We start from the raw sequence: 27,003 nt of genomic DNA, 5'->3' as shown, positions 1-27,003 counted from the left end.
GGAGAACGGGCGGGACCGGTGGGAGGTGGCGGCCGGCACCGGCAGGGGGCGGGGGGCAGGGCCCGGGGTCGGGCTCGCACGGGAGCGGCGGGGCCTGCTAGGGGCCGGGAGCCCCGTGCCGGTGCTGCCCCCTTCCCTCCGGCCCGGCGCACGGCACCGCCGGCACCGCCCGGCCCGCTGACCCCCGGGGGCACGGAGCACCGCCCCCATGACGTCACCCCCGCCCGGCCGCCGTTTCCGGTGGCGGGGCGGGAACGTGGCGCCGTCGCCGTGGCAACGCGGCGTGTGACGTGCTCTGCCCGCGACCCTCCCCGGAAGCGGGCGGGCGGCGCGGCGCTGATTGCGTCACGGGGGGGCGGCGGCGGCGGCGGCTTCTTCAGCGGCGGCCGGAGGGGCCTGGGGCACCGTGATGGAGAGTGCGAGCCAGGGTAGGGCCGGCGGCTGCGCTCCGCTCCCCGGGGACGGGCCTTCGCCTCCCGCCGTCTGTGTGGCGGGGGGTCCCGGGGCAGCGCGGCTCTGAGGGGGGTGGGTTGGCCTGGGTTGGCCTTGGCCTGGCCTGGCCTGGCCTGCGAGGGGGTCGTAGGCGGCCCGGGGTGGGGGGGCCGCCGCCGTCGTGAGGCGGGGGTGGGCCCGGGGGGCTGGGGGCTGCCGTGCGGGTGAGCCCCCCAGGTAGCTAGGCCCGCCCCCCTCGCCCCCCCGGGCTGTCGCGGGCCCCGGGGAGCTGAGCACCCGCTGCCTGGCGCTGGGCGGAGCAGCCGTTCTGGGCGCGCTGGGGTCGGTGCTTCTGTCGCTCCTGATCGATGCGCATGGAGGAAACTCCGCTGGGGGTTTCTCTTCCTCTTTCTGCAGAGCCCCCTTCCTTCACCTTTCCTGTCAGACTGCCCGGGTTTGCATAACGTGCTTCGCTTGCTGGCTGCTTATCCTCTCTGCCCTCTGCTCCTTGTCTGTGACAGATATCAACCTTAACTCTCCCAACAAAGGTCTGCTGTCGGATGCCATGACAGATGTTCCGGTGGATAGCGTGGCTTCGGGCAGGACCTCCGTGCCCGAGGGGCTGACTCTGGCTGAAGAGGAGGAGTTGAGATCTGAGCTTGCCAAGGTAATGGGGAGCCCGTGTTTGCTGTGGGCGACCGCATTTGTGTCCTTTTGGGAAGGAGCAAACAGGAGTCACAGGAGCAGGACTTGAGGGTTTTTTTGCTGGCTTTTGTTTGTTTTGTTTTTTTAAATTTTGCAGTGGTGTTACCTTTGGATCTCTCAGCTAATTGTTAAAATGCACAAAGCTGGCAGATACTTCAAACACTGCGGTATGTTGTGTGCTCTTTCCCAGAACAACTTACTTAAGAGCTCTAAGGAAGTAAGTGGCTTTTGATGCCTTGAGCTTTATCTAGGCTTTTAGCTCCATTTGAAGGGAGAAAACACTTTAGACAAGCGATATGTAAAAGAAACTCATTTTTCCTTAGGAAGCTGAAACAATGGAGCCTTAATGGGCTTTGTTTTTCTACCTCTTTCTCTTAAATATCTATTATGCTTTATAAGCAACTTTTTTTGGTGCCTATATGCTTTTGAAGACCTGAGCGTTTGTAGTGTGATAGCCTACACTTTGGGCACCTTTTGGGGTCTAAAGGTGAGTTTGTGATTTCTGTCTGAAATGTAGCTGAAGATAATCACAGCTGTTCTGTTGTCCTTTCTTTCATTAGAGAATCTTGTGGTGGTTCTCTGACTTGCAAGTTTTAGTGAGGGAGGACTTTGCTGCTCTGGGTGGTCACACAGATCTGGGTGAGCTGCAGTTAAAGTAGAAATGAACTCTCTCTGCTTGGAAGGAACACCAGAGTACTTTGTAAATGTTGTACAAAAGATCCCTGAGGAGAAACTCCTTGCTTTAATGACATCAGAGGAAAAGAATTGTAAAATGGAAGCCTTAGTTTAATGAAACTTGCAACAGATCTTTGTCTGCTGTTGAAATTACAATGCTAGGAATGAGTTCTGTTAATCTTTGTGCCATTAAGTCGCCAGTACAGTGTGGCTGTTTTCCCAATTGCAGTCTCATCTGTAGACCTCCTGTTCCAGCACAGTTTGTGGTCTGCGTGTACCTGACATTCCCACCAATTCTTTAAATTAGTGCTAACAAAATCTTGCTAGTTTTGAGGGAGATGGAAAATCATCTTAATTTTCAGAATCTTGCTAAACTATGATTTCAGACAAAACTACCTCTCTCTCAGGTTGAAGAAGAAATTGGTACTCTCAGGCAAGTTCTGGCTGCTAAAGAGAGGCACTGTGGAGAGCTGAAGAGGAAGCTAGGTTTGACTCCTTTGGATGGGTTAAAGCAAAACCTGTCAAAAAGCTGGCATGATGTTCAAGTCTCCAATGCGTAAGTGTTGCTTGGGATGCATGTTTATTTAAAATAGGACCCTGTAGTAATTGTTTCCCAGAAGCATGTTCCAGGGCTCTTCCAAGTGGCTGGAGGCTTTTTGCTTGATGGGTATATAGAGTAGAAGGCGCTTAAAAAATATTGTTTCTCTTGTATGTCAGTGTCTTTATGTTGGCATAAACAGAACTTTCATATCTATTATGTTGATAAATTATTGCTGGATGCTCTTTCCCATGATGTTAGAGATTTAGACTGTCACTTAACAGTTCAATTTTCCCATTTCTGCTCATTCTTTGAGACATAGGCAGCTGCTGCCTTGTTCTGAGCTCAGGCTCAACAAGAGGAGCAAGAAGTTTCAAAGCTCTGCTGCATGGTGCTAGTTCAGAAGCTGTTTCCTGAGTCTTACAGCTTGAACTAAAAACCCTGCACTTCCTAGGAAAAAACCTAATATTAGTGTGCACTATGCGTAGTCATCTATGCCTGAGGAAGACATGAAATTAGCCTGACTGTTCCTGTGTTAAGGGTGTGTTCCCTGCAATGCTTGACAGTGCCAAAAGGAGAGCCGAAGAGGTAAGTTTGACCCTGCAGTTGTGCCGGGGTGTAAGGGACTTTTGAGGCCCATAGAGATGCCATTCAGTTTAAAAAGTCTTGTGTAACTTAACTGGAATTTGGAGTTACTGACAGTGCTACTGCAGAGCAGATTGTTGAGCTGTTCATCTCGCTGTTTATTCTTTCCTTTTCCTCATCTTCCCTCCCATATCCCTGCCCAACTTCTGTTATTCCTTTGTAACTGAAATCTGTGTCATTGTCTTCTAAAAAATGAATATTAAAGTTATATTCATTAACACTTTCTGTTTCTATAGTTATGTGAAAACATCTGAGAAACTTGGAGAGTGGAATGACAAAGTGACACAGTCTGACTTGTGAGTGCCTCGGGCTCCTCAGCAACACCTCCTTGCTCCTTGCTGCGTTCCCTGATCTGTGCTGCTGCTTGTTCTCACAGGCATCAGGGGTTGATTGGGAGCTGGAGGCGTGGTGAAGCAGGACTGTCATTAGCAGCATGCTTGGCTTCCAGCTATAAGTATCCCTCAGTTGCAGAGGAGATGAGTAAATGTTACTGCTATTGTCTCTTTCATAGTCTTGCTATTGCAGAAGAAAAATTCCAATCAGTTACCAGACCACACTTTATCAAAAAAAGGGGCAAAAAATCAACCACAGTTTCCCTTTAGCCGGTCATTGGTAGGTTAGCCTGTTGTTACCAAATGCCTTATTAGTCAACCTCTATCTTTACTGTGAAATTATTTCTCTTACCATTGGATGTGATAGGAGTTGGTTTGGTTCTCTATGGCCACCCAGGAGAGAAGGTGCCTGAAGGCATTTACTTGTAGCTGGAAATAGGGGCAGTACAAATGCAAATAAACATATTGGCTTTTGAAAGCCACCACGCAGTGGCTCTCCTGCACAGTGTGTGTGAACCTTTGTGCTGATCTCAACATGAGAAAGCCATGAGTTCTAGTCTTTGCTGTATATACAAGCAGGTAACAAACGTGGACAAAGAACATCTGGCAATTTTGTCTCTAAAATATATTCTTTAATTATATTAGTTGTGAATCATTTCAATTCCTGGTGCATAGCTGAACGTGAGGGAGCCCTTGAATGTTTTCTGCACTGAACATTCTCCCCCTTCTATGTCTTGTTGAAGGAAATCATTATTTAGCGAAGAGGAAAATGTGGATTAGGAGCATCCCAGCATTAGGCAAGATGGCACTGGCCTAATTGGGGAGAATTAATTCCTGGGTGACGTGAATTGCCTCTGTCACCTGCTGAGCACTTCTGCGTGTTGTCCGAGGTGGTAGCAGACAATTTCTGTAGTACTTGTATTTGTTTTGTACCTCCAGTGTTAATTCTCACAATGCCTAAGGTACTGTTTTGTGTGTAGAGAAACATGATTTGTGAAGATTAGAAAATGAAATTAAGTTTAAGTTTGTCCAGGTCATGCTATATTGGTAAAATACAGCTCTGGGTGTGGTAGTCACTTTTGTTTTTTGGCCTTGAGCTCAGTTCACTGCTCTGTGCTTTTAATACATAGCCACCACACGTCATGTAGGAAGGGAGCAGAAGATGCCAAGTCTTTCAATTCCTGACACCTTCTAAACTGCTCTGTTTCTTGATGCTCTGTGTTTGAACGTGCTTAAGTAAGAAAGAAACTGGGGCTTGGGTGTTTCCCCACCTCTCAAACAACCACTCTTTTCCTTCTGGTTGTAACAGAGAAGGGGGGAAGCTATTGTCAGAGAAGTAAAGCCTATCATACTGTAAGTGTAAAGAGACATAAATAATGTGGAAAGTGTCAAAAGAAGCACCTGTAGTGAATCCTGGCACTGTATCTAACCTCCATTGTGTTTGTAGATATCTTTCAGCCAGCAGCACACTGGAGGACTGGAATGAAAAATTAACTCAATCAGAAGCGTGAGTGTCTTAACCTTCAGCATTAACAAATGCTTTCGTGACAGTCTGCTGCCACTAATGTTCTGTGCCCCTGTTCAGTCCTCTGCTTTGACTAGATCTATTTAAACATTTCTCTCTTCTAGCTTTCACTTTTTTTAACTCAGTAAGGGCCTCTTCTGGGAGAGGAAGCTTTCTCTCAGGTCGCTATTTGAATGATTTCATTGCGGTCCAAGTGATGCTCTTCAGATGCCTACCTGCTGTCAGAGGAGAGCTGGCTGAAACCACTGGGTAGCTGAGACCTGTGTGCCACATGTTCTGTCTTCAGCTGGCAAGCTGTGCGAAAGCCAGGCTGACCTTTACTTGTTACCCTCAACAAGCTCTGTGGGGGGCAGGAGCTTTTCCTTTTGCTGCAGTACCTGATGAGAAAAATAAAGCTGTAGTGTCCAAGGCAGCTGTTCTGTCATGTTGGGAGCCCCAAATGGACTCTAACAGTTTAAACCTCACAGCTGTTAAACTCCAGTTGTTGGCTGCAAAGGTCTCTTAGCTGTGTTTTCATTAAATGCCTGAAATTAGATTCTCATCTGGACTAAATTATGGAAGTTGGCCTTTGTCCTTCTGTCTGCATCTTTCCCACGGTATGTAGGGCAGTCTTTCACAGTGCAGTGGGAGCAGGCAGGTAGTATCATTGTCTTCTGAGCTGATTTAAACCATGGTAAGGTAGGTCTTGGGTAAGCCAGCTCTTCCTGTTCTCTGGAGTGGGTATGAAATCCAATCCTTTGAGCTGGCTTGTTATTTGTCAGTGTGTGTGAATAGGTTTTCTTCATAGGATGGGTGAAAGATGAGCAGAGATAAAAAGTAGGAGTAACAGAAAAAACTTCAAAGTATGCAGGTCTACTTTCAATGTTCCATGTATGTTTTCTAGATTAAGATGATGTAAATTGTCACTATTTACACTTGCTAAATAGAATGACCTTGGTTTTTACACTTGCTGACAGTGTGATGGATTCCAGCAGTGTTTAATCAGAGTTCCTCCCTGGGTGTGCCTGCTGGAATAGAAAACTTCTCCTCAGATCTGTTTCCTTGTACTTTATAAGCACCAGAAATGTGGCGGAAGCGTGTTTTTGTGGAGCACTTAAGGCCTGAATAGCTGTGGCATGCTAGTTTTCCTGCTTGCTTTGGCACTAGACAGAATGACAATTCATGCTAACGAGGTAGATGCTGATAAAAATGGAGAGACGAGGGGGATTGAAAGGTAAAATTCCAGCAATGGTTCAGAAAACTATCAGAATTTCTACTTCCTCTGTCTGAAGCTCAGTAAATGCAGAGTCAAGTTCAAGAAATCCAAGGATGAGGTTTTATTCATGTGGTTTGGGATTTTTATGCAAATGTGTCCTCATTCCTGTTTCAGAGCTGCTCTGCATTATAACTAACAAGTATCCTGACTGAACTGGGAATGGGCCTAACTCATGACCTTATGGGCTTTTAAGCGCTGCTGAATTTCCTGGTAGTTCCTGTTCCTAGCCCCAGAGCAATCGGCACAATCCATCCCCAGCTCCTGTTTTACTGTAACCGGCATGCGAGTGACTTAGCTGGTCTGTATACTTAGCCAGGCAGCACAAGTGATGGCTGGGTGAAAGCAAGTGAGAGGAACCTGATGTTAATGGATAAAGGAGGATTTGAGGGTGCAGGTCTGGCTCCTCCCTCCCAGGGTTTGTAGGAGAGGGGTGCAAAAAAATACCTGATTATCACAAGATGAACATCACAGGGCAGAGAATTTCTGCAGCCTCTGCTGCAGCCAGTTGCCTGTTAGTAAAGCAAGGTATTAATCAGAGCTTGTATTTGTTACACTCAGGTTTGGATTATTCTGGTGTACTTTGTACTGGTGCTAAGGGAGGAAAGTGAGCGAGTGTGAATTTAAAGCCATGGTAAACCTGGCAGTGTCACTTGCAGGAGAGTAGTTGCAACTTCTAGGTCAGGGCTGGGCATGGTTAAGTTGCATTAAAGTCTTGTATAACTTGATCCCTGGTTGTCACAGATGCAGTTCCACATGTGTGTCTGATGGCAGTTCTGGGCTAAAGAGCTTCTCATCTCACTTCCCTGCACTTCCCTGGCTCTGCCTCCCGCATTGCAGCAGTGGAGGGGTGTGGGTGTGTGAGCTGTGGATGCAGGGCTAGAGTGGTGATCTGATCTGGCTGCTGCTGTCTGGTTTTTTGTTCTTCCAAGTTTATATTTCAGCTGGATTGTTTCCTTGATCTGGATTACTGTGTCAGCACGAGCAGTTGTGCTGGCATCGTGAAGGAGCACACTGAGGCGGAAGGAGCAGCACTCGAGTAGCTGGATCTTCACTTACCTTAAGAAGACTGCTGTCAAGTGTGGAAAACACAATTGGAAAATCGGCCTTTGCTGAAGCTAGACATGATACCTGGAAGTCTGCAGTGTGTGCATGGCATGCTGGTGTCTTTTGAGTCTGTAAACCATTTCTCTCAGTGCTGCTCTGGTGCTCAGTGCTGGTTCAAATTGAGTGCCAAGCAGACGTAGAGTCGGCACAATGTACTTTGGTGAGCACGAGGGCTTGGATGTTTCTGTTAGGCAGCTGTAAATCAAATCCCGTGCCAAGACTTGGCCAGGTAGTAGCCTGGCGGCTGAAGGCAGGATTGAGATCCTCCTCTTCCAAAGCAGCTTTGGCTTTAGGGTTCAAACATCATTGTTGCAGTAGGCAGGCATGTGTAGGAGCAAGCAGTGTTGATGCTGACCAGTTCACTCCTAAATTGTTCCAGGATGATTACTGCTTGCAAAAGATTGTGCTGTGGGGAGAACAGTATTGAGGCATTGCTGTTGGGGCACGCAGATTCTTCTGGGGGTGCTGAATTCAAGAGGAATTGGTCTGAAAAATGTGTAGGTTATGGGAATTATCTTTCAGGAGCAGGAAGAGGGAAGGTAAAGCTGGTGTGGCTTTGCCCTGTTCTGCCTAAATCTTGTGTGCATTCTTCATTCAGAAGTACTTGATTTTGGTCTTAAAAAAAGTTCAAACAAAAAAAAAAAAACAACAAGAAACCAGGATGTTGTAATTGGTTTTGCTTGAACCCAGTTCAGGTGCTGTAGTGCTGAATGAGATGTCAGTAAGTCAGCTGCCATGATGGTGCTTTTAGCCTTGGGAGGTCAGGTGTGAGTGAGTGTTAGGCTGTTTATAATGCCCTGCTCTGGAATACCCTAGTCAGGCAAAAAAAACCCTCAAGCTGAAATACTTGAGTAAGAAAACTTGCCTTAAATTATTGAACTAGTTTTCCAGCCTGAGTCTGTCTTATTTTATAACTTGAAGAATGCCATAGATCTAGATGTTAATTGCCAACTGTGGAATAGCTTAGAGAGGATGAGTGAATGAAAGTGGCTCAAAGAATCTGTTCCTGTGATTAGTCTCATCTGGAGAAAACAAAGGTTCTCAGGTGTCTGTCTTCTCCAGCTCTGGTATAAGCTCTGATGTAAGCAACTGACAAATACAGGCTGTCAGACATTTCTGAAGTATTGTGGTTAATGGTAACTGATAGGAAACTTCTCTACCAATTTATTTCTAAACTGTGGTTTTAGAGATAGTGCCAATTCCTGCATATTTTTTTCTACACAGTGATGTTAGTCTTGCCTTTTTCCTCCATAACCTAATACTACAACAAATGCTATAGCTTCTTCAAGGCTGCAAGGATATTATGGAATAGGTTCCTGGTCTTATTTTCCTCTCAAAGAGACCAACAGATAGTTGTAGAGCAAAGAGGATACTGTACTATGGTATTAGAGGTTCCACATGGAAATTGGGTTTTGTTTTGGCTGGAATTTTTTTCCAAATGTTTGTCAGATTGAAGAACATATGGTCAAAACAGTAAAGTGAGTGTATGGAAAGGCTAATCCTACACTTGCTGCCTTTTTTAAAAATTTCAAACCTTTGAATATATGCAAGACTGGAAGGGGCTCTTTCAGTGAAGCCAGTGCTGCTCACTAACCTAGCTTCTTTCCTTTGGTACGGGTTCCTTTTGCAAAACGAAGGGGGATGCTTCTTGCTTTCAGATCTTACCAGTTCAATGTGCAATATATTTTTTTTTCTATTCAGTTATAAGAAGACCCAGGAAACCCTTTCCCAGGCAGGACAGAAGACTTCAGCAGCCCTTTCCAATGTAGGTTCCGTTATCAGCAGGAAACTTGGTGACATGAGGTAAGACTTCTGTTTTGTGCTCTGGTGCTTTGATCTAGGTTTCAAACAATAATGAGACTTTAGACAATAACTAGGTTTTTTCCACTTTTCTGCTTAGCTGGCAGCATGTTACTGTTGGACTACCTTCTTTTCTGTGGCCCTGTACATCATAGTTTAGGACAGATTAAATGCTTAAGACTTTTTGATGGGATAAAACCTGTTCAAAGGCATTCAAGTTTGATTTGGCTTAGGAGAACTGACAGAATGTTTTTAGCGGCCTTCCCCCTTTTATTGTCATATGGTTACAAGTGCAGCTTTTAAATCATACATAAGAAACTTCTTAAAAGTTTGCCTTTTCCATTCATTACTGGATTATGGGTGTGTTTTCTCAGTGTTACTGCTTAGAATTAAAAGGGGTCATCACTCCTGTGCTCTGTTGTGCTTTAAAATGGGGTGAAGTCTGGATGGCTGCAGTTTTGAGCCCTGTGTGTTGACTTTCTGCAGAGAAGGGCAACATACCTTCCAGGCACAGTTATGTTGATTAGAAGGTACGTATTGATTCAGAAGATTGTGGCAATGTTAAATTTTTTTCTTGTGGTTGGTGGTTATCTAGATTCCTTAAGCAGATGACTGCTGAAGTAATTGCAAATTTAAACCTCTCTGCATTGGAAAGTGGAGGGCTGGTTCCCTTGGTTGATGGCTGAGGCTCTTGCTCTGTGAGTTTCTCAGCCCTGCAAAGTTCAGGGTTAGAATTGGTGATTTAGCTTAAATTTCTGAAGGTCAGGTAAAGATTGCTTCCCTGTTAATGGTGACATCCAGGTTTTTCATGCAGAACAACTTGACCACATTTTTCTTGGAATTGAGAGCTAATTCCAAATATACAACTTATCTAGGTTACTAAGGAAGTATTTTTAGAGCTTGTATTTAACAACATGATGTATCAGACCTTGGATTGAATGGGTAGCTGTCATTCTTTGTAGGGAATTTCCTATTCCACTGTGGCTGGGAATATCCAAGTGGTAAGAACTTGTTGGCCTCTGATCACATAGTACTGATTTATTCCAGTTCTGTCTTCAGTGAGTTATTTACTGTGTTCCTGGAGGGTAACTTTTGGTGTTTTCAGTAGCTCTCTTCTCTGAATTTGGCCCAGGAAAGGCTTCCTACCCTTTCCAGTATTGAAGTTTTAACTTCTTTCCTGGAAACTGTATACTCTGCTGGAAGAAGAGATTACATGTAATCACAGTAGATCACAGATACTGGTACAAGATGTGGTGGTGACACATTTTGCTAAACTGATAAGCAAATGTGGTGCCAGACTTCTGCAATCTGGTCAGACAGTTGTGGCAAGGGGTTGGGTACTGTGCTTCTTGGACCAAACGGGGAACTCCCGAACCCATGCTGCCACCAGAAGAAGCTGTTTTGACAGACCTGGTCCTGCCTGTTTTCTCTTGGTTGGGGGAATTCACCGTGCAGCTGCAGAAATGTTTGTGCCATCCCAGGAGCAGATGATGGAGGGAAGGGATACCTGGCCGAGTGAAGAGTGTGCCCATCACTCCTGGTGACAGAGCTGGCCTGTCATGGTCATAGTGAAAACCAGCTGCGTAGTCAGCTGGCCTACAAACAAGTCAGACCTTTGCAGCAATGGTATTGCTCAGCATTAATCACCAATTTAAATGTCTGCATTCCTTTTTATAGCTCATACCTTGGGTGATCTATTATGAAATAGAGGCAGCTTCTGTCTTACACTTGAGAATCCCTGCCAAAGTTATTTCAGCAGGGTTTGCTTTATATATGTGGCCCTGTGGGGAACACAGTAATGATTTATTTTTTTCTTTTTAAGACTTTTGGTTTTTCAGTGTGTGTATAAACAGACTTGTCTCCTGTGCTGCATTCAAGTCTTGATATTTCTGATTCTGAATAAGGTTTAACTTGGAGCATGAGTTTTTGCAGGAACTATCCCACTTTTACCCTTGCCAGGTGAAACTCGTATTGCTGTTCTGATATGTGATCAGAGCTAACAAGGAGTGAAGTCTGTTGCATTGTTGTGATCACTTCTCTGAACAAGTGGAGATGATCTGTGTTCCCAGAGAATCTGTTACAGGCCTTGTAGCCTACACTGCAACCTCTGTTACTGTACTCCTGGGTGTTTTTTCTTCTTGCACCACAAATTCACTTGTAAAGCAAGCTTATTTTCCATCACTGGAAGTGTTGAGATAACAGAAGGGATTTCCTTGTTTGGTCAGCCTTCACCGGTTGATAAATGTGAGGAAGGCATGATGAATGGGACAAATGCCTCCTATACACAGAGGGCATAGTCATAATTCCATCAAAGATGCTTGGACCAAAATGCTATTAAAGACAAGTAATGTGTCTCTGGGTGAAGTCTTCGGGTTGCTGTAGTCTGGTCAAAAAAAATATTAAATGTTATAGGTGTGGATTGTAAGGAGACATTGTGAAGTTAATGTGGTGACTATGTGCTAACTCTGTTAATGCTGTTGCTCTATTAGATTGCCTTGAGGGGAGAAAATGGAGCTTAATTAGTGGGTGGGATTTTTTCAAATCTTGGCCAATTCATCTTTCTCCTGTTATCTCCACTTAGAGTTAAAAAGTAAATTGGCTTTTAGATACTCTGTTCCTGCATTTTACTGATCCCAGTAAACTGCAAAATTGAAAATGTTTTCTTTTTGTTGATCAGTTTGCTTTGTGGTTTTTTGTGTCTAGCAATACACTTCATGTTGTCTGAGGTTTGCTGCTGTACATAATACTACAAGCACATTTACTATGAAATGTTAGCCTGAGCCCCAAAGGTGCCTGCAAATTCCTGAATTTACATAAAACTTAAATCCTTATGAAAGGAGGAAAAGGGTTACTGCTAAGTCCAGGCCAAGATACTGAACAAACAACCTAGTGCTTGTGGTGTTGCATGCAGAGTAGCATGGTGCATAGACACGTGTCATCTGTGGTGTTCTCCTTTAAGCAAGAGTAAGTAGAAAGTTAATTTATTTTGCGTGCAAAGACAGCATTTCAAGGAGTCTACCCTGCCAAAGAGCTGACTTGGATGCATGGGGAAATGAAACCACAGTCTCTGATGTCTTAGCTCTGGCTGTAAGGAAAAGCCCTTGTGCTCCTTGCCAAGTACTTCACATCCAACTTGCCATGACTGCTTCCTGCTGCAGAAGTGAAACTTATATTTAAGTGCAATAAAACACTCCTGCTGGTAGGAGAAGCTCCTCTGGAGCATCCTGGTAATCTTACTGTTAGAAGTAAGAAACCTTGGTCTGTTATTTCAGACTACTGAGGTGCTACTGCATTATTGCAGAATCGCACATGGAAATCTGGTAACCTGGTGGGGGAATGGCTTGCCTTGAAACCTAAAAATGGGCAGCTAGGTTATGGGGTAAACATGATACCTCTTGTCCAGATGCTCTTATCTTTATTATGCTGAGATGTGTTTGTTCTCTGAGCTGTAACTTTGAGGCTGGGCAAGGTAATGTGCAGGTATCTATTGCAGGTTCCCGTTACAGAAGTTCTCAACCAGAAGTCCTGGCAATGCTGTCTTTGTGTGAGAGCTCATGGGGAGGGGAATGGGGGAAGGAGGTATCTTTATTGAATTAGCTACTGCTTGGTAAAACCCTCAGTTTAGGAAAACATACTCCTAAAAAAAAAATCACATGAAAGCAATGGATGGGGGTAGGTAAAATATTTTGATTTGTTGTTGCACACCCACTCCTTTCCCTCCCCAGCACCCTGGCTCTAAGTTGCTGTAGGTGCTGTTATTGTTCTCTGAAAAATGTCTTAGCTTGGCTTGAGTTAATAAAAAGCAATTACTTTTTTGCTTGCTTCTGTAATTTATTTTGAGAGGCTTCCTCCTTAGTAGTTGACATTGTCACAGAATCATTGGACAGCAATGTCCCTGCTTAGTTGCCCTGCATTTAGTGTTTGGATCTGTACAAGTGTCTGACTGTTGCTTCCTTTTTCTTTCTGCTGCTGGTGGCTTCTCCCAGGGCTCACCCTTTCTCGCATTCCTTTAGGTAAGATACTGGTCAAGGCCGCTAAAAGAGCACTTGTTTCTGTGCCAGGCCCTTGCAGATGTTACAGGGGAAGCTGATTATTTAAGCCTTGCCTACCCTTTTGACAGATTGAGAAACCTACCACAAACCAAAGCTTTGCAATTGACTCTTGTATCACGCTGCAGTTTGCAGTTAAATGCTTGTGCTTACTGTCCTAAGTTCTGGGCTGCAGCTGTTAAACAAGGGAAGAGAGGGCTGGCTCTTACCACTTTGGTTTCCACAGCAGCCTGTGTGTGGACAGTAAGTGCTTAAGAACCAGAGGTACACTGCTTTTGTGTGGTGTCAGTATAAAATTGTCATTTAACCTTTTCCTCCTTATTCTGAATGCTTCCGAGTAGCAGTTACTCCATCCGCCACTCGATAAGTATGCCAGCGATGAGGTAATGTAGCAAGTACCCGTGTCTCCTGAGTGGGATGGTGGGAGCGTACAGCTCACTCTGTTGCTGTGGGTTTTTTTTGTCGTCCTGGTTTGCACAACTGGTTCCCTTCTTAAGCAGACCCCACTCCAGAGTATGGGGTAACCACAGTCTCTGGCCTGAGTAGGTCAGGGTGGGTTTCTCACACAATCTCTTCTTAGGGCTGTTGGTACCTGTGGTGTTCTGGGACAGTTCAGTCCTCTTGCAACGTACAGCATCGCCGTTGCTAATACTGGGATGAATCCTGACCTGAACCCTCTGTCTCCAGCCTGGAAGCTCAGCACCCTTCCCGGCATGCAGTTGGGGTACAGTTGGGTGCATTGCAGGAGAAAGGACTGCCAGGGCTGGACGAGGCCCACAGAAGCCCTCTCTTTCTCTGTTCATCCTCGTTCCAGATAGATGGAGGTTATTTTATGGCTGCAAACAGAAAGTGATTCTTTGAAACAAAAACTGAGATGAGGGTAGTCATCTCCCAGTGCTCCTGCAGCCTAGCCTGGGGAAAGCAGCTCTGTATGAGTAACTGCCTGGTCTGAATGCCTGGTACAAAGCACTCCCCGGGAATCATTTGTAAGCAAGGAAGCTTGTTAGGTTGTCAAACAATTGACCTGGTTTCCTTTGCTAGAAATATGAAATCCTCTAATTTATTACACCTTGGTTTTTGTGAGCATTTCCCAATGCAGATGGCCGCTCCTGTAGTAATAAACCTGTGCATAGGTACAGGCACGTGGCCCTTGCTCTTCTTGCCCACAGGATGTAACATGGGAAACTGCAGCATTTGCTTTTAAACCCTTTTCAGTTTTTCCTTTCCATTATTTAAGATGGTGTGCTTTTAGTTGGAAGCCTTGTAAAACTAAGAGCTAGTTTCTTCGCTACTCACTGTGTGTTGATTCCCTAGTGAACAAGGACTTGTTTCCCTCAACATTTAAGCTTAAGCAATTGAGTGGATTGCATGTGGTATAAATGTTTTCCTTCAAAGTTTGAATGTGGTGTGCCTGAGAGATTGTGTCAAAGGCTGTGAGGACCAGAAAGTGTTCTGGGTGCTGTTGTCGCTGCATGGGAATGGCCAGAGGGGCTGGTCATGCTGTGTGATTTGATTTACTTAACTGACTTGTTTTGATTTGCTCTTTATTTTTTCCCCTCCCTTTTCTTCAAGGAATTCTGCAACCTTCAAGTCATTTGAAGATAGAGTTGGGACCATAAAGGTAAGTCTGCCTTGTCTGTGAACATAGAGTGTGAAGCCTTACGCAGAAAACTTAATTTCTGCAATGTTTTTCTTGTAGACTAGTATTCGGGCAAATGACCTCTCATATGTGAAGTCTTTGCTACAGTAGGTGACCTTGACAAGGGGGAATTGAGTTGGTATTCTCAGTGCTGGCTTGTTATCCTAACTGTCTTCTCTCCTTTCAGTCCAGAGTGGTGGGCAGCAGGGAAAATAGCACTGATGGCCTCCACTCCCCCTCGGGAGCTGGAGACAAGCCTCCACAAGATAACGCTCCTTTCTAGACCTGCAATGTGGTTTTGCACGGCTGTGCACGACTGTAAGAGTGAGCCCCCTCCCTCCTGAATCTCCACAACAGCAACAACATGTGAACCCAACAAGGGGCTGAGCACCAGTCTGGAGAGATCCATCATTCATTCATAGACACTGCTGCTGGATTGAAGTCAAATAAAGAGAATGCAAAGTTTTGTACACAAATAATATTTTACACTAAAGTTTGTAGATTAAATGTATCACTGCTGTCCTCTTGGGAGAGCATGTAAGATGGAGTTTCCTTAAAGTAGCTCAGAAATGCCACTGGTATAGATAAGAAAAACAAAAACAGTTTTCCCTTGTCTGACATAACTTGGAACTATCGATACATCACCCTGAGCAGTGTGAGGAGGGCAGTTACTGGAGAAGCCAAGTGCATGGGCATCTTAGCTTCAGCTTCTGGCTCCGTTCTCTGTTCAGGGCATGCCATGCAGCTACTCTGTGAGCTCCCAGGCTTCTCCTATTACTGTTTTCTCTGGCTCTCATTGGAGTCGTCTGGTAAATGGGGTAAACAGTTGGCTTTTTTTCTGGGCTTCCAAAAGGGAAACTTCACTTAGCAGCTGCCTCGTTGTTACACTAATGCTCTAGCTTTAACAAAACTAAAAAATTTTTATTTTTAAATGCAATGAACTTTAAAGAAATAAAGCATAAAAACAAAAAGCTTTGGCATCATATTAGGGAAATGTTCCCTTGGACTCTGAAACTGAATTGCAAGCCTTACATCACCTTATGCTTTACTTGTTTATGATAATTTTTTTTTCTATAGAGAAGACCATAAGGGTTATAAAGCTGGATGTTGAGCACTGGAGTTTTGCATCATACAGTAGTAGCAGCATGCTTATAAGCCAGTTCTTGTGTTAAATTTAGTGGTACACTCTGTTTCCTGAGTGTATGAAACTTGCTTCTCCCTTCTCAGTTTATGCCTTCTTTCTTGGAGAAGGAATTCCTGAAGGCTGCTAGCAACAGGGCCAGATGAGAAAGGCCAAAGCTGTCTCTAGCAATACTGATGCTATGTTGGAGGGACTCTGCTCTCTGGAGGTTCCTCCATCTAGTACATCTGACTCTGACTGGATGTTTGTTTGGTTTTTTGGGTTTTTTTTGGTTTTTTTTTTTTTTTTCATTTGAAAGCCCCAGCTCTAATCTTGTTTTACAAAACTGGCAGAGTCACAGAGCTCAACCAGTTCCCCCAGGGGCTGCGTGTTTTGCTCTTTTGATGTCCAGCTTTGTTGCTCAGGAGCTGAAAAAAAAAATAAATCTGAGTTTTCTTTTAGAGGCCTGATCTTATTCTAGGCAAGGTGCCTCCACATAGAAATACCTAGAGTGAGCAATTCTGTGCCTTAGAGGCGAAGTGGGACTGACTCAGGTCTTTAGACTTGCTTGTGTACATATCTGGGTAGTTTTAGTGGTTTATCACCCTGGAGGGACCGAACAGTCTCTGACAATTTAGAGAAGCAAGTTTTGACACTTACCTGCTAATGAATCTCTGTTTCCCCCACCCTTGCTTCCCCTCCCTCTGCAGACCTGGGGACACAGGATGAAATGCTAGAAGGCAGGTGTGCTAGCAGTAGGTGGAGTGTAGAGTGTCACGTAGTGGCGCTCCTTGTTTGACTGAAGCTGGTCTCTCTTGAGGGACAGAGCCAGTGAAACGGGGACTGCCGGCGCTTGGGTATTGAACCGTTTCTCTTTACAGATAAAGTCTGAGGAAACTTGTCAATAAAGCATTCCTTTGGGAGAGAATGGGGTGGATGTTCTTGTTTTGTTCTAACAGTGCTGAAGTCTGCTCTTGGGTACGTGTTATGAACTTCCCAGGCAAATACCAACTGCCTGCAGCAGCCTGAGGCAGGAGGCAGCTGAAATAATTCTGTTGTTCTGTCCCAGCCCTCTGGCTTGTTTGTCCGCCGGCTCTCCGGGTGCTTTCTCATGAAGGGATGCACTAACCGACGGCCTGATGCTTCCTCTTCAAGATGCCACGCACTGGCTGGTTCCCGAGACACCTGTGCTCAGCCAAGGGCTGGGGAGCCGCAAGCGCGTACTCACCTCCGAGTGCCATCGCATCGGTGCCGAGTGACCCAGCTGTGCCTCGTGCTTCTGAGCGCAGAGCGTGGGACCGCAGGCGCAGCGGTAACCTTGGTGGTGGGGGCTGAGGCTGGAGAAGCTTCTAATGTGGAAAAGCAGCAGCTGTGGTGCTGGCTCAGATCGACGGTGGGATACCGCAGGGAATCGCCTTCTTGGAAGCTCTGGCAGTCGCTACTGACTTGAACAGCACGGTGTGGGGCCAGCAGTGAGTGGATGGCTGGAGTCGGGAGCTGCCCTCTGAAAAGTAAAAGGGCAGCGGAGGGCAGGCACATAGGTTGTGAGAGAGGCCAGTGGAGCTCTGTGCCTGCATGTTGTGCTGTGTTTGCAGAGGAAGGATGCCTGCTCACATCTAAAGCATCTGCTTGGTGGTGAGGGTTTGGTTTTGGGTTTGTGGGGTTTGGGGTTTTTTGTTTGTTTGTTTTGAAGGTCAGGGGGTTTTCTGCTACTTGACTTCCGTAGGTAAACTACATCTCTGCAGCTGGGTCTGGAAGCAAAGGATACTGGAGCCTGCAGGAAAGATGCTGCAGGGAGGGTGCAGGCTGCTGGGCTGTGAGCTACCCTGCGACAGCCCCAGGGGCAGGGGATGCTTTTCCACGCCCGCAGTCCCTTCCAGCGTGCGATCTCGGGTGTTTTGAAGGAAGGTTAATTAAGCCTTCCCTTCTTGGCTACAGGCTTGCCTGGCTTTGTCACTTCCCAGTTTCTGTGTGCTCCTGGCAGCTTTCACGGGTGCCAGCCCCAGTTTCCTTCGCCACTGGGCGTCCTGCCCAAAGGATGTGGGGATGTGGCTTCCTTCTCTGCAGAAACCTGGGACCAGGAGCTTATGAGGCCCTGGCAGCCTTGTGAGCACCCGCCTGCTCTGTTGTAACTGGGGAGGCAGCTTTCACAGCAATATTCCTCCTTGTCCATCCCCTGCCAACAGCCTCGGTGGGCTGATGCTGCTCAGAGGGGCTCTGGGCAGCCCGGTGTCCGTGGGCAGCTCTCCAGCTGCCTTGGAGCCTGGAGTGGGTTTATCCTGGAGCTTTTTCAGAGTCACTTCTCTCTCCTCCCTTTTTTTCCTGTTGTTGCCCTTCAATGAAACATCCTGGTATTAAATCTACACTAATGAGGCCAGCACATGAGACCCATCAGTGTCTCCTCTTTCCTGCTCCTCTGGTTTTACCACGTGATTTTCCTTTTTGTTCCTCATCACTGAGAACTTACTGGGCCTTCTCTGACGGATCCTGTGTTTTGCGGGGTCTGTGCTGAGCGGCTGTTACTGACTGGTGATGCGGTAGCTGCCAAGGGGCTTTTCCCATGGCGGTGCCTCCCATGCTGCCTCCTCCCCAGGAGGATGCTCATCTCCCCCCGTACCTCCCACTCCCACTGTTCATCTCTGCCAGCCCCGTGGTGCAAGGCAGGGGGCAGGTGGCACAGGCTGCCCATTTCTGACACGTTTCCCAGCTGCCTGCTCGTGCAGCGGTCTCTGCACAGCCGGTCCCACTGCTGGCCTCGGCTGCCACGGCAGTGGGCAGGGCTGGGTGGGCTGGAGGGATAATTTAGGTCCGTAACTGGGTGAGCACCCGGCAAACAGGAGATTCACTGGGGGAGGGAGAGCAGCTGGTGCTCCTGAGGGAGCCTGAAGCCATGTTTTGGGGTGTGCTGGCACATGGGAGACTCAGCAGTCAACACTGTCCCCAGGCAGCAAGCACCCAGGGACAGGCTCACCCTCGTGGCTTGAAATGAAAATCTCCCGGAGGATTGTGATGTTTGTCTCCTGCCCATGAGGGAGAGGATGGGAGCCCTCATCCCAGCAAAGCACCAACCCTTCGCTCCTGCATCACTGGGAGTTTCCGCAGCCCCAAAGCGTGAGGTGCTGTGCGGCAGCGGGGAAGCACAGCATCCCGCACCCTCGCTCTTGGTTTGTGTGCTGGAATCGCCTGGCTTGGAAAGGAGAGTTTGGGAAAAGTCCAGCGCAGGGCACTGGAATTCCTGAACCGTCAAAAAGAAACCTGCATTGCTTTACAGGAGAGGGTGAGCACCCATAACCGAAGGTGGGACAGCCCAGGCAGAGGAGCGTGAGGTGCGGGGGCTTCATCAGGAGAGGAGAAGGTGGGGGGAAGCTGGATCCCTCCATCCCATAATGTGCGAACAAGCAGATAAACAGCAGAATCGAAAAGTAACTAATTGCAAAACGCTCTAAGGAGCCGCTTTTCCCTGCTGGCATCGTGTCCTGACCCTCTGCCGAAGTGTTTCTTTAGGAATTTGACATCTGTCTCGTGAGCGGGGTTGCACAAGGGCTCCAGCAGCCGGGAGCCTCTGCTGGTCTCTGGCCAGCGGGCAGTAGCTGGAGGCAAACACTGGCCCAGGGCTCCCAGCCGGGGCCCACTCGCTGTGTGCCTGTGGGTGCTGGGGTGGGTTCAGCACCTCTTCTTGGGTGCAGGCTCTGTGCGAGGTGATGCTGGGCAGCCCTGCGTGTAGCCGGTGTTTGGGGAGGGGAGAGGTACTGGCATCATCCAGAGCATTGGGGCTGGGCTGGGGACAGGGACTGGGCAGCTGCTGAGGGAAGCTGGGCTGGAGCGAGGAGAGGGCACAGGCGTGTGATTAATGGCGATGACTCCATTGGTAAATGGGAATCATCATCCTTCTCGTCTTTAAAACATGAGTCAGAGGCAGCAGCCGGGAAAGGCCGTTAGCACTGTGCAGGGAGGTCACAGCAGCGGGGCCATGCTGTGTGGTGGCAGGGGGGGCCGGGGCAAGCGGTGGTGCCCAGGCATCGTCCCCACACCAGCACTGGGGCCACTCACTCCGGGATGTGCTGGGTGGGGGGAAGGTGGGCTTTCAGCAACGGTGGGAAACAGCATCATTCCCCAGGGAGCAGCCAGGAGTGCCAGGAAACTTGAGCAACTGGGCAAACCATTCCCGCACGAGTTTAAACCTCCCAGTTTTCCTCTAACTCGAAGTGCTCGTTTGTCCACGACGAGGCACCGGCTGAGCCCCGAGCTGGGGGGGCAGCCCGTGTGGGGCGCGCAGGCGGGGGCAGCACCCCGAGGGGCAGCGCGGGTGGTGGAGGTGCTGCACGAACCTGACGTGAACCTGGTCTGTGTGCCAGAGCGCGGGGAGCCGGGCAGCCCCCCGGGGCTGCAGCCCCAAGGTGACCAGCTGGGCCTTGTCCCTCGCCCCGCTGCAGCCGTGTCACAACTCCTTTGTCACAGCCCCTGTGCCGTAGCCCCCAGCCCTGCCACAGCCCCCGAGTCACAGCCCCTGGCTCTGCCACAGCCCCTGGCTCTGCCACAGCCCTCCTGCCACAGCCCCCAAGTCACAGCCCCCGTGTCACATCCCCTGGTCCTGCCACAGCTCCCGTGTCACAGCCCCTGTGCCTTAGCCCCCCACCCTGCCACAGCCCCCATGTCACAGCTCCTGTGTCACAGCCCCCGGCCCTGCCATAGCCCCCGTGTCACAGCCCTTGTGTCACAGCCCCTGTGTCATAGTCCCCAGCCCTGCCACAGCCCCCGAGTCACAGCCCCCGTGTCACAGCCCCCGTGTCACAGCGCCCGGCTCTGCTGCAGCCTCTGTGTCACAGCACTCAACCTCCGTTTTGCAGCCCCTGGCTCCGCAGTCCCCAGCCCCACCGCTTCCCCGGCTCAGCTCCGCCGGCAGAGCACGAAGTGCGGCGGGCGAAAACTGCTCTCATCGCTCCCTGGTGGTCTAGTGGTTAGGATTCGGCGCTCTCACCGCCGCGGCCCGGGTTCGATTCCCGGTCAGGGAAGCTCTCTTTTTGCCGCGCTCTGCCCGCTTTTCCGCCGTTCCCGCCCCCGCCCAGCCGGGGCTCCCCCCACGCCCCCCCCAGCCACGCAGGACGCGCTGCGGCCGCGGCCCGCGGCGGTGGGGGCGCTGCGTGCGGCCTGCGCAGGCGCGGCCTGGCCCCTCCCCTGCCCGCCGTCGGCGTCGCCGGGTCCCGCTCGGTGTCTGGCGGCGGCGGCGGCGAGGGACCGCGCCGGGACCGGGGCCCGCTCGACGTCGGGAGGAGCCGCCCGCGCCCAGGGGCCGCCCCCGCCCGGGGCTGCCCGGCCCCCGCCCGCCCGCGGGGCGCAGGTGAGCGCGGCGGCGGGGCTGGGCCTCGGCGGGCCCGGCCCCGCGGGTGGAGGCCAAGATGGAGCTGGTGCCGCCGCCGGCGGGGGGGGCGCCGGGGGCGGGTCGGGGCGCGGAGGAGGAGGAGGAGGAGGAGAAGGGGGCCGGGGGGACGCGCTGCCCCGGAGGGGCTGGGGGTCCCCGCCTGGCAGGGCACGGTGCCCCCCGGGACCCTCCGCCGCGGGGGGGCGGCCCGGCCCCCTCCCACCGCCCACGGGCGCCTTGCTGCGGGCTGTGAGCGGGGGGAGGGGAACACCCGACCCCCTGACCCCCCGACCCCCCCCCCCCCAGGGCCTGGGAAGGTGGATTCTAAATGAAAGTCATTGGCGTTGGTGCGAGCTGCGGCTCGCCGGCAGCGCTGGGGGCACCTGGGTTGGCTTTCCCCCCTTCCCTTTCCTTACATTGTTCTGCTTAATTTAAAAAAAAAAAAAAAAATCAATTTGTAACTGCTCAGATTATGATGTGCTTAATGAATGACGTATTAGCAGTGGGAAGTAAATCCAGCCTTTCCAATGAGAAACTTGCACCGGCAGCATAATTCCAGCATAATTCCATGGGTTTGTGCCGTCTCCCTGGATCTGGCATTAAGGATGCGGGTTAGGTAGTTCTGGGGGGGATGCAGGGAGGGGGGATGCAGGTGAGGGGGATGCAGGGAGGGGGGATGCAGGTGAGGGGGATGCAGGGAGGGGGGATGCAGCGGGACCGAATGCAGGCGGCTGGAGCACGGATCCCCGCTAACGCCTCGCTCTTGCTTTGTGCCTGCCCAGCACCTTGGTGCTGTGCACGCAGCGACACGCTGCTGCTGCCTGTATCGCTGGAGCATGTTCCCCGGTGGAGCCCTGTTTCCCCCGGAGAGCAAGGTGAAGCCAGCCGTGCCCAGCGTTTCTATCTTTCCTAGGTTTGCTTTTCTCAGGGTATTCATTTTCCTGCGTGGTAAGATGCTGTTGGCAGGGCTGTGTGTGCTTAATAGTCTCTCTCCTGCGGTAAAGCGTAAAAATCCAGCATAAATTCGGCACATCATCTTGCAGCAGTATGGAATAATACATAATACAGCTCTCCCGGCTGATGGCTGCCTGATGCCCCCGTGCTAGCTTAGCTTAACGAGATGGGGATGTTATATCTGTGCTTAAATACCATATTAGTTTGCTGCTGTTGAAGCACAAACTCACAGGCCGCAGTCGCCGTGGCTGGCCGCTGGTGATTCACCTGTTCGGTTGGGTAAATTGAGCCATCGGAACTCCACACATCGGAAAAGGATTTCCCTTTGGAATGCGTCAGGGTCGTACCTGTTCTAATTCTTCACTAGTAGCAGCCACCTTTAAGTGGAATTCATCATTTTCACCACAATCTCAGTAGAGGCATTTCCAAATTCTAAGGCGTCAGTCGGTTTCAGGCTGCCGAGGATCAGCGTTTGCATTTTGGTTTGCTTTTGTTAGAAAATGAGAGTTCTAATCTGACTAAGAGATCCTGAGAAATAGATGCCAAATTCATCTGCATTAATGAACTAGCTCTAATAATTCAAGTACGCTGTGCTCTGGGAGGGAGAAGCAAAAACTGGAGTGGAAGAGAAACTGACTTTAATATATAGAGCGTAGGATGAAAAGGAGTTTATTTTTATTGAGCAGCTTCCTGTGGTTTTCTGCTGGTGCTCTAAGGACTTTGGAGAAAGTTGTCACGATGCTGGCTGTGTGGGTTCTTGCTTTGTGGATAACCCCCAGTTTAGAGAGGAGACTTTCATTCAAACAGCTTTTTATAAGCATATGTAAATGCTTCTTTCCCTCCCTGCTTTATTTCATTTTGGTGATTGTCCGTGGCATTTAAATGAAAGGGGAGGTGCTGCAATGTGCTGCAATTTTCCTCCTAAATTTTTGATGGATTGATAAATTGCAGGCTGTAGCGCCAAAGTGAAAACAAAGTAGAGATTGTTCAAACTCACAGGGTAGCTGCTGTGTGCCGTATTAACTGTCTTCTACCAGTGAGCATCTGTAAAAAGTAATGTCTTTGTATCATGCCTTGTCCCGTAGCGCAGACCTGATACCTGTGTTGATTATTTTGGAGGAGTATAAAGGCTCTTTCAGCCTTTCCTGCGTGCGAAGTGATGCGCCGGCCGGCCGGTTAGTAGCACGCCATGTTTTGCTGCTGGATCATGGTGTGATGGGGTGGTGTGCTTGGTGGCAGAGGTGGCACTGTCACCGACCTGACCTCAGTCATCACACTGCCCAGGGTGGTCGGAACCTGCCGGAGACTTGGTCTGCAGCGGGTGGTCGGAGCAGGGATCAAAATCCAGCTGCGATATGGACAGGCTTTTCTTACTGTGCCACGGGAAGGCATCGGGCACGTCAGCGGTGGCGTTTGGATCTTCACACTTAAGAAAAAATCGGGCAGTGCCAGAATGTGACTTGGGAACCTAACAGCAGGGATGCTGATTTGAGACCGTTGGCCTCGTTAGCAGGTTATGCTGTTGGGGAGCTGGTGGTCAGCAATGATGCTGTTGGTCATCGTATTTCTACTCTTTATGAGCTTCAAGAAGGATTTTTATCTGTGTTTAAGTATCTTGACAGTGGATACTAATGGAGGCCTAACTGGATTGCTTAAGAAATCATGTTTTAGCTTAAATGTAAAAGTTGCTGATAGGACGTTTTTTTTTAAAAAAAAAATCTATGAATTCAATTGCCAGACTCATCCTCTCTGGGAAAGTGGGCACAATTTCAGACTGGGGGGTGGTTCTGCAAATCCCCACTGTTCATTGAATGACTTGACGTACAATAACAACGCTCTACCTGGCCTGTTTCCCTCTTTTGATCCATTTGCCAGCACCTTCTCTTTTTTTAAGTATCGTTAATGTTAATAACCAGATCAAAATATTTTAATACTTTTTTCAGTCTGGGAAGGGAAGGGGTTGGCAGAACTTTTCTGCAAAGCTTATACGTAGGACTGAGCACTCGTGTCCTCCCCGGAATGTGCAAAACGGCATCTGCCAGCATTTTCACTGCTCTCCGGTCACACACACGTAAGTATGGGGAGTAATTTAAGGTGATTTTTGTACACTGACTGATTTCCTTCACAGTCTGATCTAGAGCCGTGCAAGTCCTCCTTGTTTGGCTTTGCTCTTTGCAGTTCTAGCTGGGGCTCTGCTGCAGCTCTGCTCACAGCCTCCCTTCTCCAGGTTCACCTGCCGAGGTAGGAGATGAAGTGGCACTAGGGAGGGAGGATTGCCTCCGCTGGGGAAGATGTGGCTCTCCTGTTGCTCCCCGCTGGTCTGAGGAAAAGGCATTTTCAAGGAGCGGGTGCGTGCAGGTTGGCCAGCCACTTGGTGTCCGTGAGGTGACCCCCAACCTATAAGCAGATGGCACCGAGGGCTGCAGTGGCCAGTCCACGCTCTCAGGAAATGGTTGTGTGGCCACCCGTGCCGTAAGGCAGATGGGTCGTGGCAAAATGCAGAGGGAGGGATGAGGAACGTGGCTGATGCTGAGGACCAAAGTGGTGCATTGCACTATTATTTTATTTTTACGTGAAAAAGTTATTTTCCTTGTACTCCAATAATTGAAGTAATTTGAATTAAGCAATATTGGTTTAGAAGTGTCTATGTAAATATTTTTTGCATATTTAACTCTAGCTACCTGTGCTGGCCACTCAAAGCTGTTCCACGCATTCAGGGTGACATGGTGACTGACTGGACGTGTGCACAGGAAAAGACTTGGATGACGAGGAGGAACTGGAGTGATCATCGTGCACCTGGCCAGCTTTTGCTGTCAGCAGGTTGCCAGTGCTTACAGTCCCTCAATAGCTGTTTGGGAATTCTTACCCTGGTTTTAATGTGGTTTTTATTCTTAGGGGTTTGTTACTATGTTAACTACTATGTCTTGATGCTGGTTGGTTAACCAGTGACCGCTTTTAATCTTGAAAGACAGGAGTTTGAATGGTGCTATACCTTAAGATTTACCTAGAAGTTCAGTTAAAGTGTTTTCTTAATAAAAACATACAAAGCACAGTTGCTAGAAAGTACGTGGTTTAGCTTCAGATGCGCTTTGGTTCCTATTTCAGGCAGTGTAAACTGATACCAAAGAGCTGCACTCCAGAACAAAAGTGCCTCAAAAGATTGTTTGAGTATTTTTAATGAAGTGATGGTAGCTACCAAAAAAGTAAAAGAATAATTTTTGTGTGCATGGAATAGCTAAATAATAATAATTATTGGTGTTAGATTGCAGGGGGTTTAGTGTGTTGCTAATGTGTAGTTTTTTCTTGGAAGAACGTGAGTAAGATGACTTGAGCATCCACTCACATTGCTTCTGTCCTGGCAACTTCTCCTTATTGCACTTACCTTGTATCTGCATTGCACTAAAATGTGCCTTCTTCAAGTCCTTTTCTGCCTTCTTCAGTAGTGCTGAAACACTTTCAGTGCCAGCACGTTGTAGGGCCAACTGTACAATTTCAGGGTGGTTTTCTTCCAGGTGCAGGTTTTTTATCCTTTTGTGTGTGCAGTGATAGAAGGAAATGGAAGGCGCGTGGTGCGCAGCAGTGCTCCTGTGCAAATGGAACGAGTCTTCTTGGCCCAAGTTAACTTAAATCAGCAGCTGCTATGTCCTCTTTCATCATCTGGTCAAGGATTTTGTGATGAGAATAGGATTTTTCCCATGAAAAATACTTTTTTACTTTCTTCTTTTTAATATACTTCAGTACTGTGATCTAAACTTTTGTTAGGTGAATGGTTGAACAAAACAAACGCAGTGGCATTCAGTTACTTGCTACCAAAGCACCACAAATTAATCTCTTTTTTTAATTTAATTATTCTTGTGATGTGATACAAGTATGCTTTCATTAACTGGTGTTTATGTGATGGTCTGGTTGCTTCTGACAGATGAATGAGGCAAGTGAGTAGTTCTGTAGATGTGATTGCAACGACAGGCAGTACCTCGTAGCAGTGGGGAGAAGCTGATAGAAGAGCACAAACCAGAGATCCAGGCAGCACCCCACACTTCCCCCCACTTGCCTTCCAGGCTTCCTCTTCCCTCCAAGAATATGTATTTATATATCTCTTAAGAACTGTTTTTTAACTGCTTGCTCTAGGAACACTGACTTACACCATCCTGCTTTTGCTTTTGTCACACGGGACTTCCCAGTCCTGACCAGGTTGCATCTGTGTCTTACTTAAGTTGTGCTACGTTGCGGTGGTAGGGATCCCGGAGCGTTTGTGGCTTTTAAAGAACAATCTGTAGAAAAAGTGAATGTATGGGACCTATAGGTTGATAACGTTTTGCAGCGCAGATAGAAAAAGCCCAAAGTTTGCTGATGTCATTGCAGTAGCCATCTACGCAGTTACAAAATTAGGAACTCGCATAGGTTTTCTGTTTGCTTTTCCCCTTTTATGTCTAAATTTTTGGCTGTATTTCAGATGAAAATATTCTTTTCCCTTCCATCTGTCATTACATATTTTATGTCTTAGCAGGATTTTCTGTTACTGTGATGGTAATATCTTAGCAATTTTATTTATGCTCAGAAATAGTTTGTAATTTAGTGTCTCGGTTCCAGTGTGTGGTGCGTAGCACAGGCCACCTCCTAAACTGGGTCAGTCATTACAGAATTTTCCTTAGGAATCTTGTGGCATGAGGATTTAGGGACACTTACTGGAAAAACATAATGAGGTTTAAAGCTGCTTGTAGAGAGGAGAAGGACTATGGGAGCCCAGCTCCAAGGGTGTTTGTGGGCAGTTACCAGTGCCAGTGTCTGCAGTATTCTTGAACGTGCAGGTGCAGGCTATTTATCCTACCAGACAAGGTTGCATCAAGTGAGATGTTTACAATTTCAGCTTG

At 48.3% G+C, this 27,003-nt stretch overlaps 2 protein-coding genes and 1 non-coding gene across 20 annotated transcripts in view; all 3 read left to right on the top strand.

The window, feature by feature from the left end:
* The first annotated feature begins 292 nt into the window (after positions 1 to 292).
* Positions 293 to 16,747, top strand: TPD52L2 (TPD52 like 2). 15 transcript variants are annotated; one of them, XM_056353661.1, is made up of 11 exons: positions 293 to 428; positions 981 to 1,099; positions 2,220 to 2,368; positions 3,232 to 3,291; positions 4,775 to 4,834; positions 8,913 to 9,014; positions 9,974 to 10,012; positions 12,998 to 13,024; positions 13,402 to 13,443; positions 14,633 to 14,681; positions 14,887 to 16,747. In XM_056353661.1, exons 1-11 carry the CDS (start codon positions 410 to 412, stop codon positions 14,980 to 14,982), a joined length of 762 nt encoding a protein of 253 aa, XP_056209636.1. In that variant the 5' UTR covers positions 293 to 409; the 3' UTR covers positions 14,983 to 16,747. The 15 variants fall into 15 exon arrangements, with proteins under 15 accessions (XP_056209636.1, XP_056209635.1, XP_056209639.1 ...); XM_056353660.1 differs by having other exon boundaries at positions 327 to 428; positions 954 to 1,099; XM_056353664.1 differs by lacking the exon at positions 3,232 to 3,291 and having other exon boundaries at positions 327 to 428; positions 954 to 1,099.
* A 4,012-nt stretch (positions 16,748 to 20,759) lies between these two features.
* On the top strand, positions 20,760 to 20,831 carry TRNAE-CUC (transfer RNA glutamic acid (anticodon CUC)). Its single transcript has one exon. It is a non-coding gene; the product is annotated as a tRNA-Glu (tRNA).
* A 148-nt stretch (positions 20,832 to 20,979) lies between these two features.
* Positions 20,980 to 27,003, top strand: part of DNAJC5 (DnaJ heat shock protein family (Hsp40) member C5) — a 32,888-nt gene continuing 26,864 nt past the window's right edge. For all 4 annotated transcript variants that reach the window (XM_056353920.1, XM_056353921.1, XM_056353923.1 and 1 more), the window contains exon 1: positions 20,980 to 21,157. The gene's annotated coding sequence lies outside the window, so the exon portion shown is untranslated. The remainder of the gene's footprint in view (positions 21,158 to 27,003) is intronic.

The sequence above is a fragment of the Falco biarmicus genome, chromosome 10 (assembly GCF_023638135.1).
Source record: "Falco biarmicus isolate bFalBia1 chromosome 10, bFalBia1.pri, whole genome shotgun sequence".
Classification (NCBI taxonomy): domain Eukaryota; kingdom Metazoa; phylum Chordata; class Aves; order Falconiformes; family Falconidae; genus Falco; species Falco biarmicus.
The sequence above is the reverse complement of the archived record's forward strand: the minus strand, read 5'-3'. Positions and strand labels throughout refer to the sequence as shown.

Coding starts and splice junctions, on each gene's coding strand:
- TPD52L2 (XM_056353660.1), top strand. Junction 10,013..12,997: donor TGGCTGGGAATATCCAAGTG/GTAAGAACTTGT, acceptor GGCTTCTCCCAG/GGCTCACCCTTTCTCGCATT. Junction 13,444..14,632: donor ATAAGTATGCCAGCGATGAG/GTAATGTAGCAA, acceptor CTTTTCTTCAAG/GAATTCTGCAACCTTCAAGT.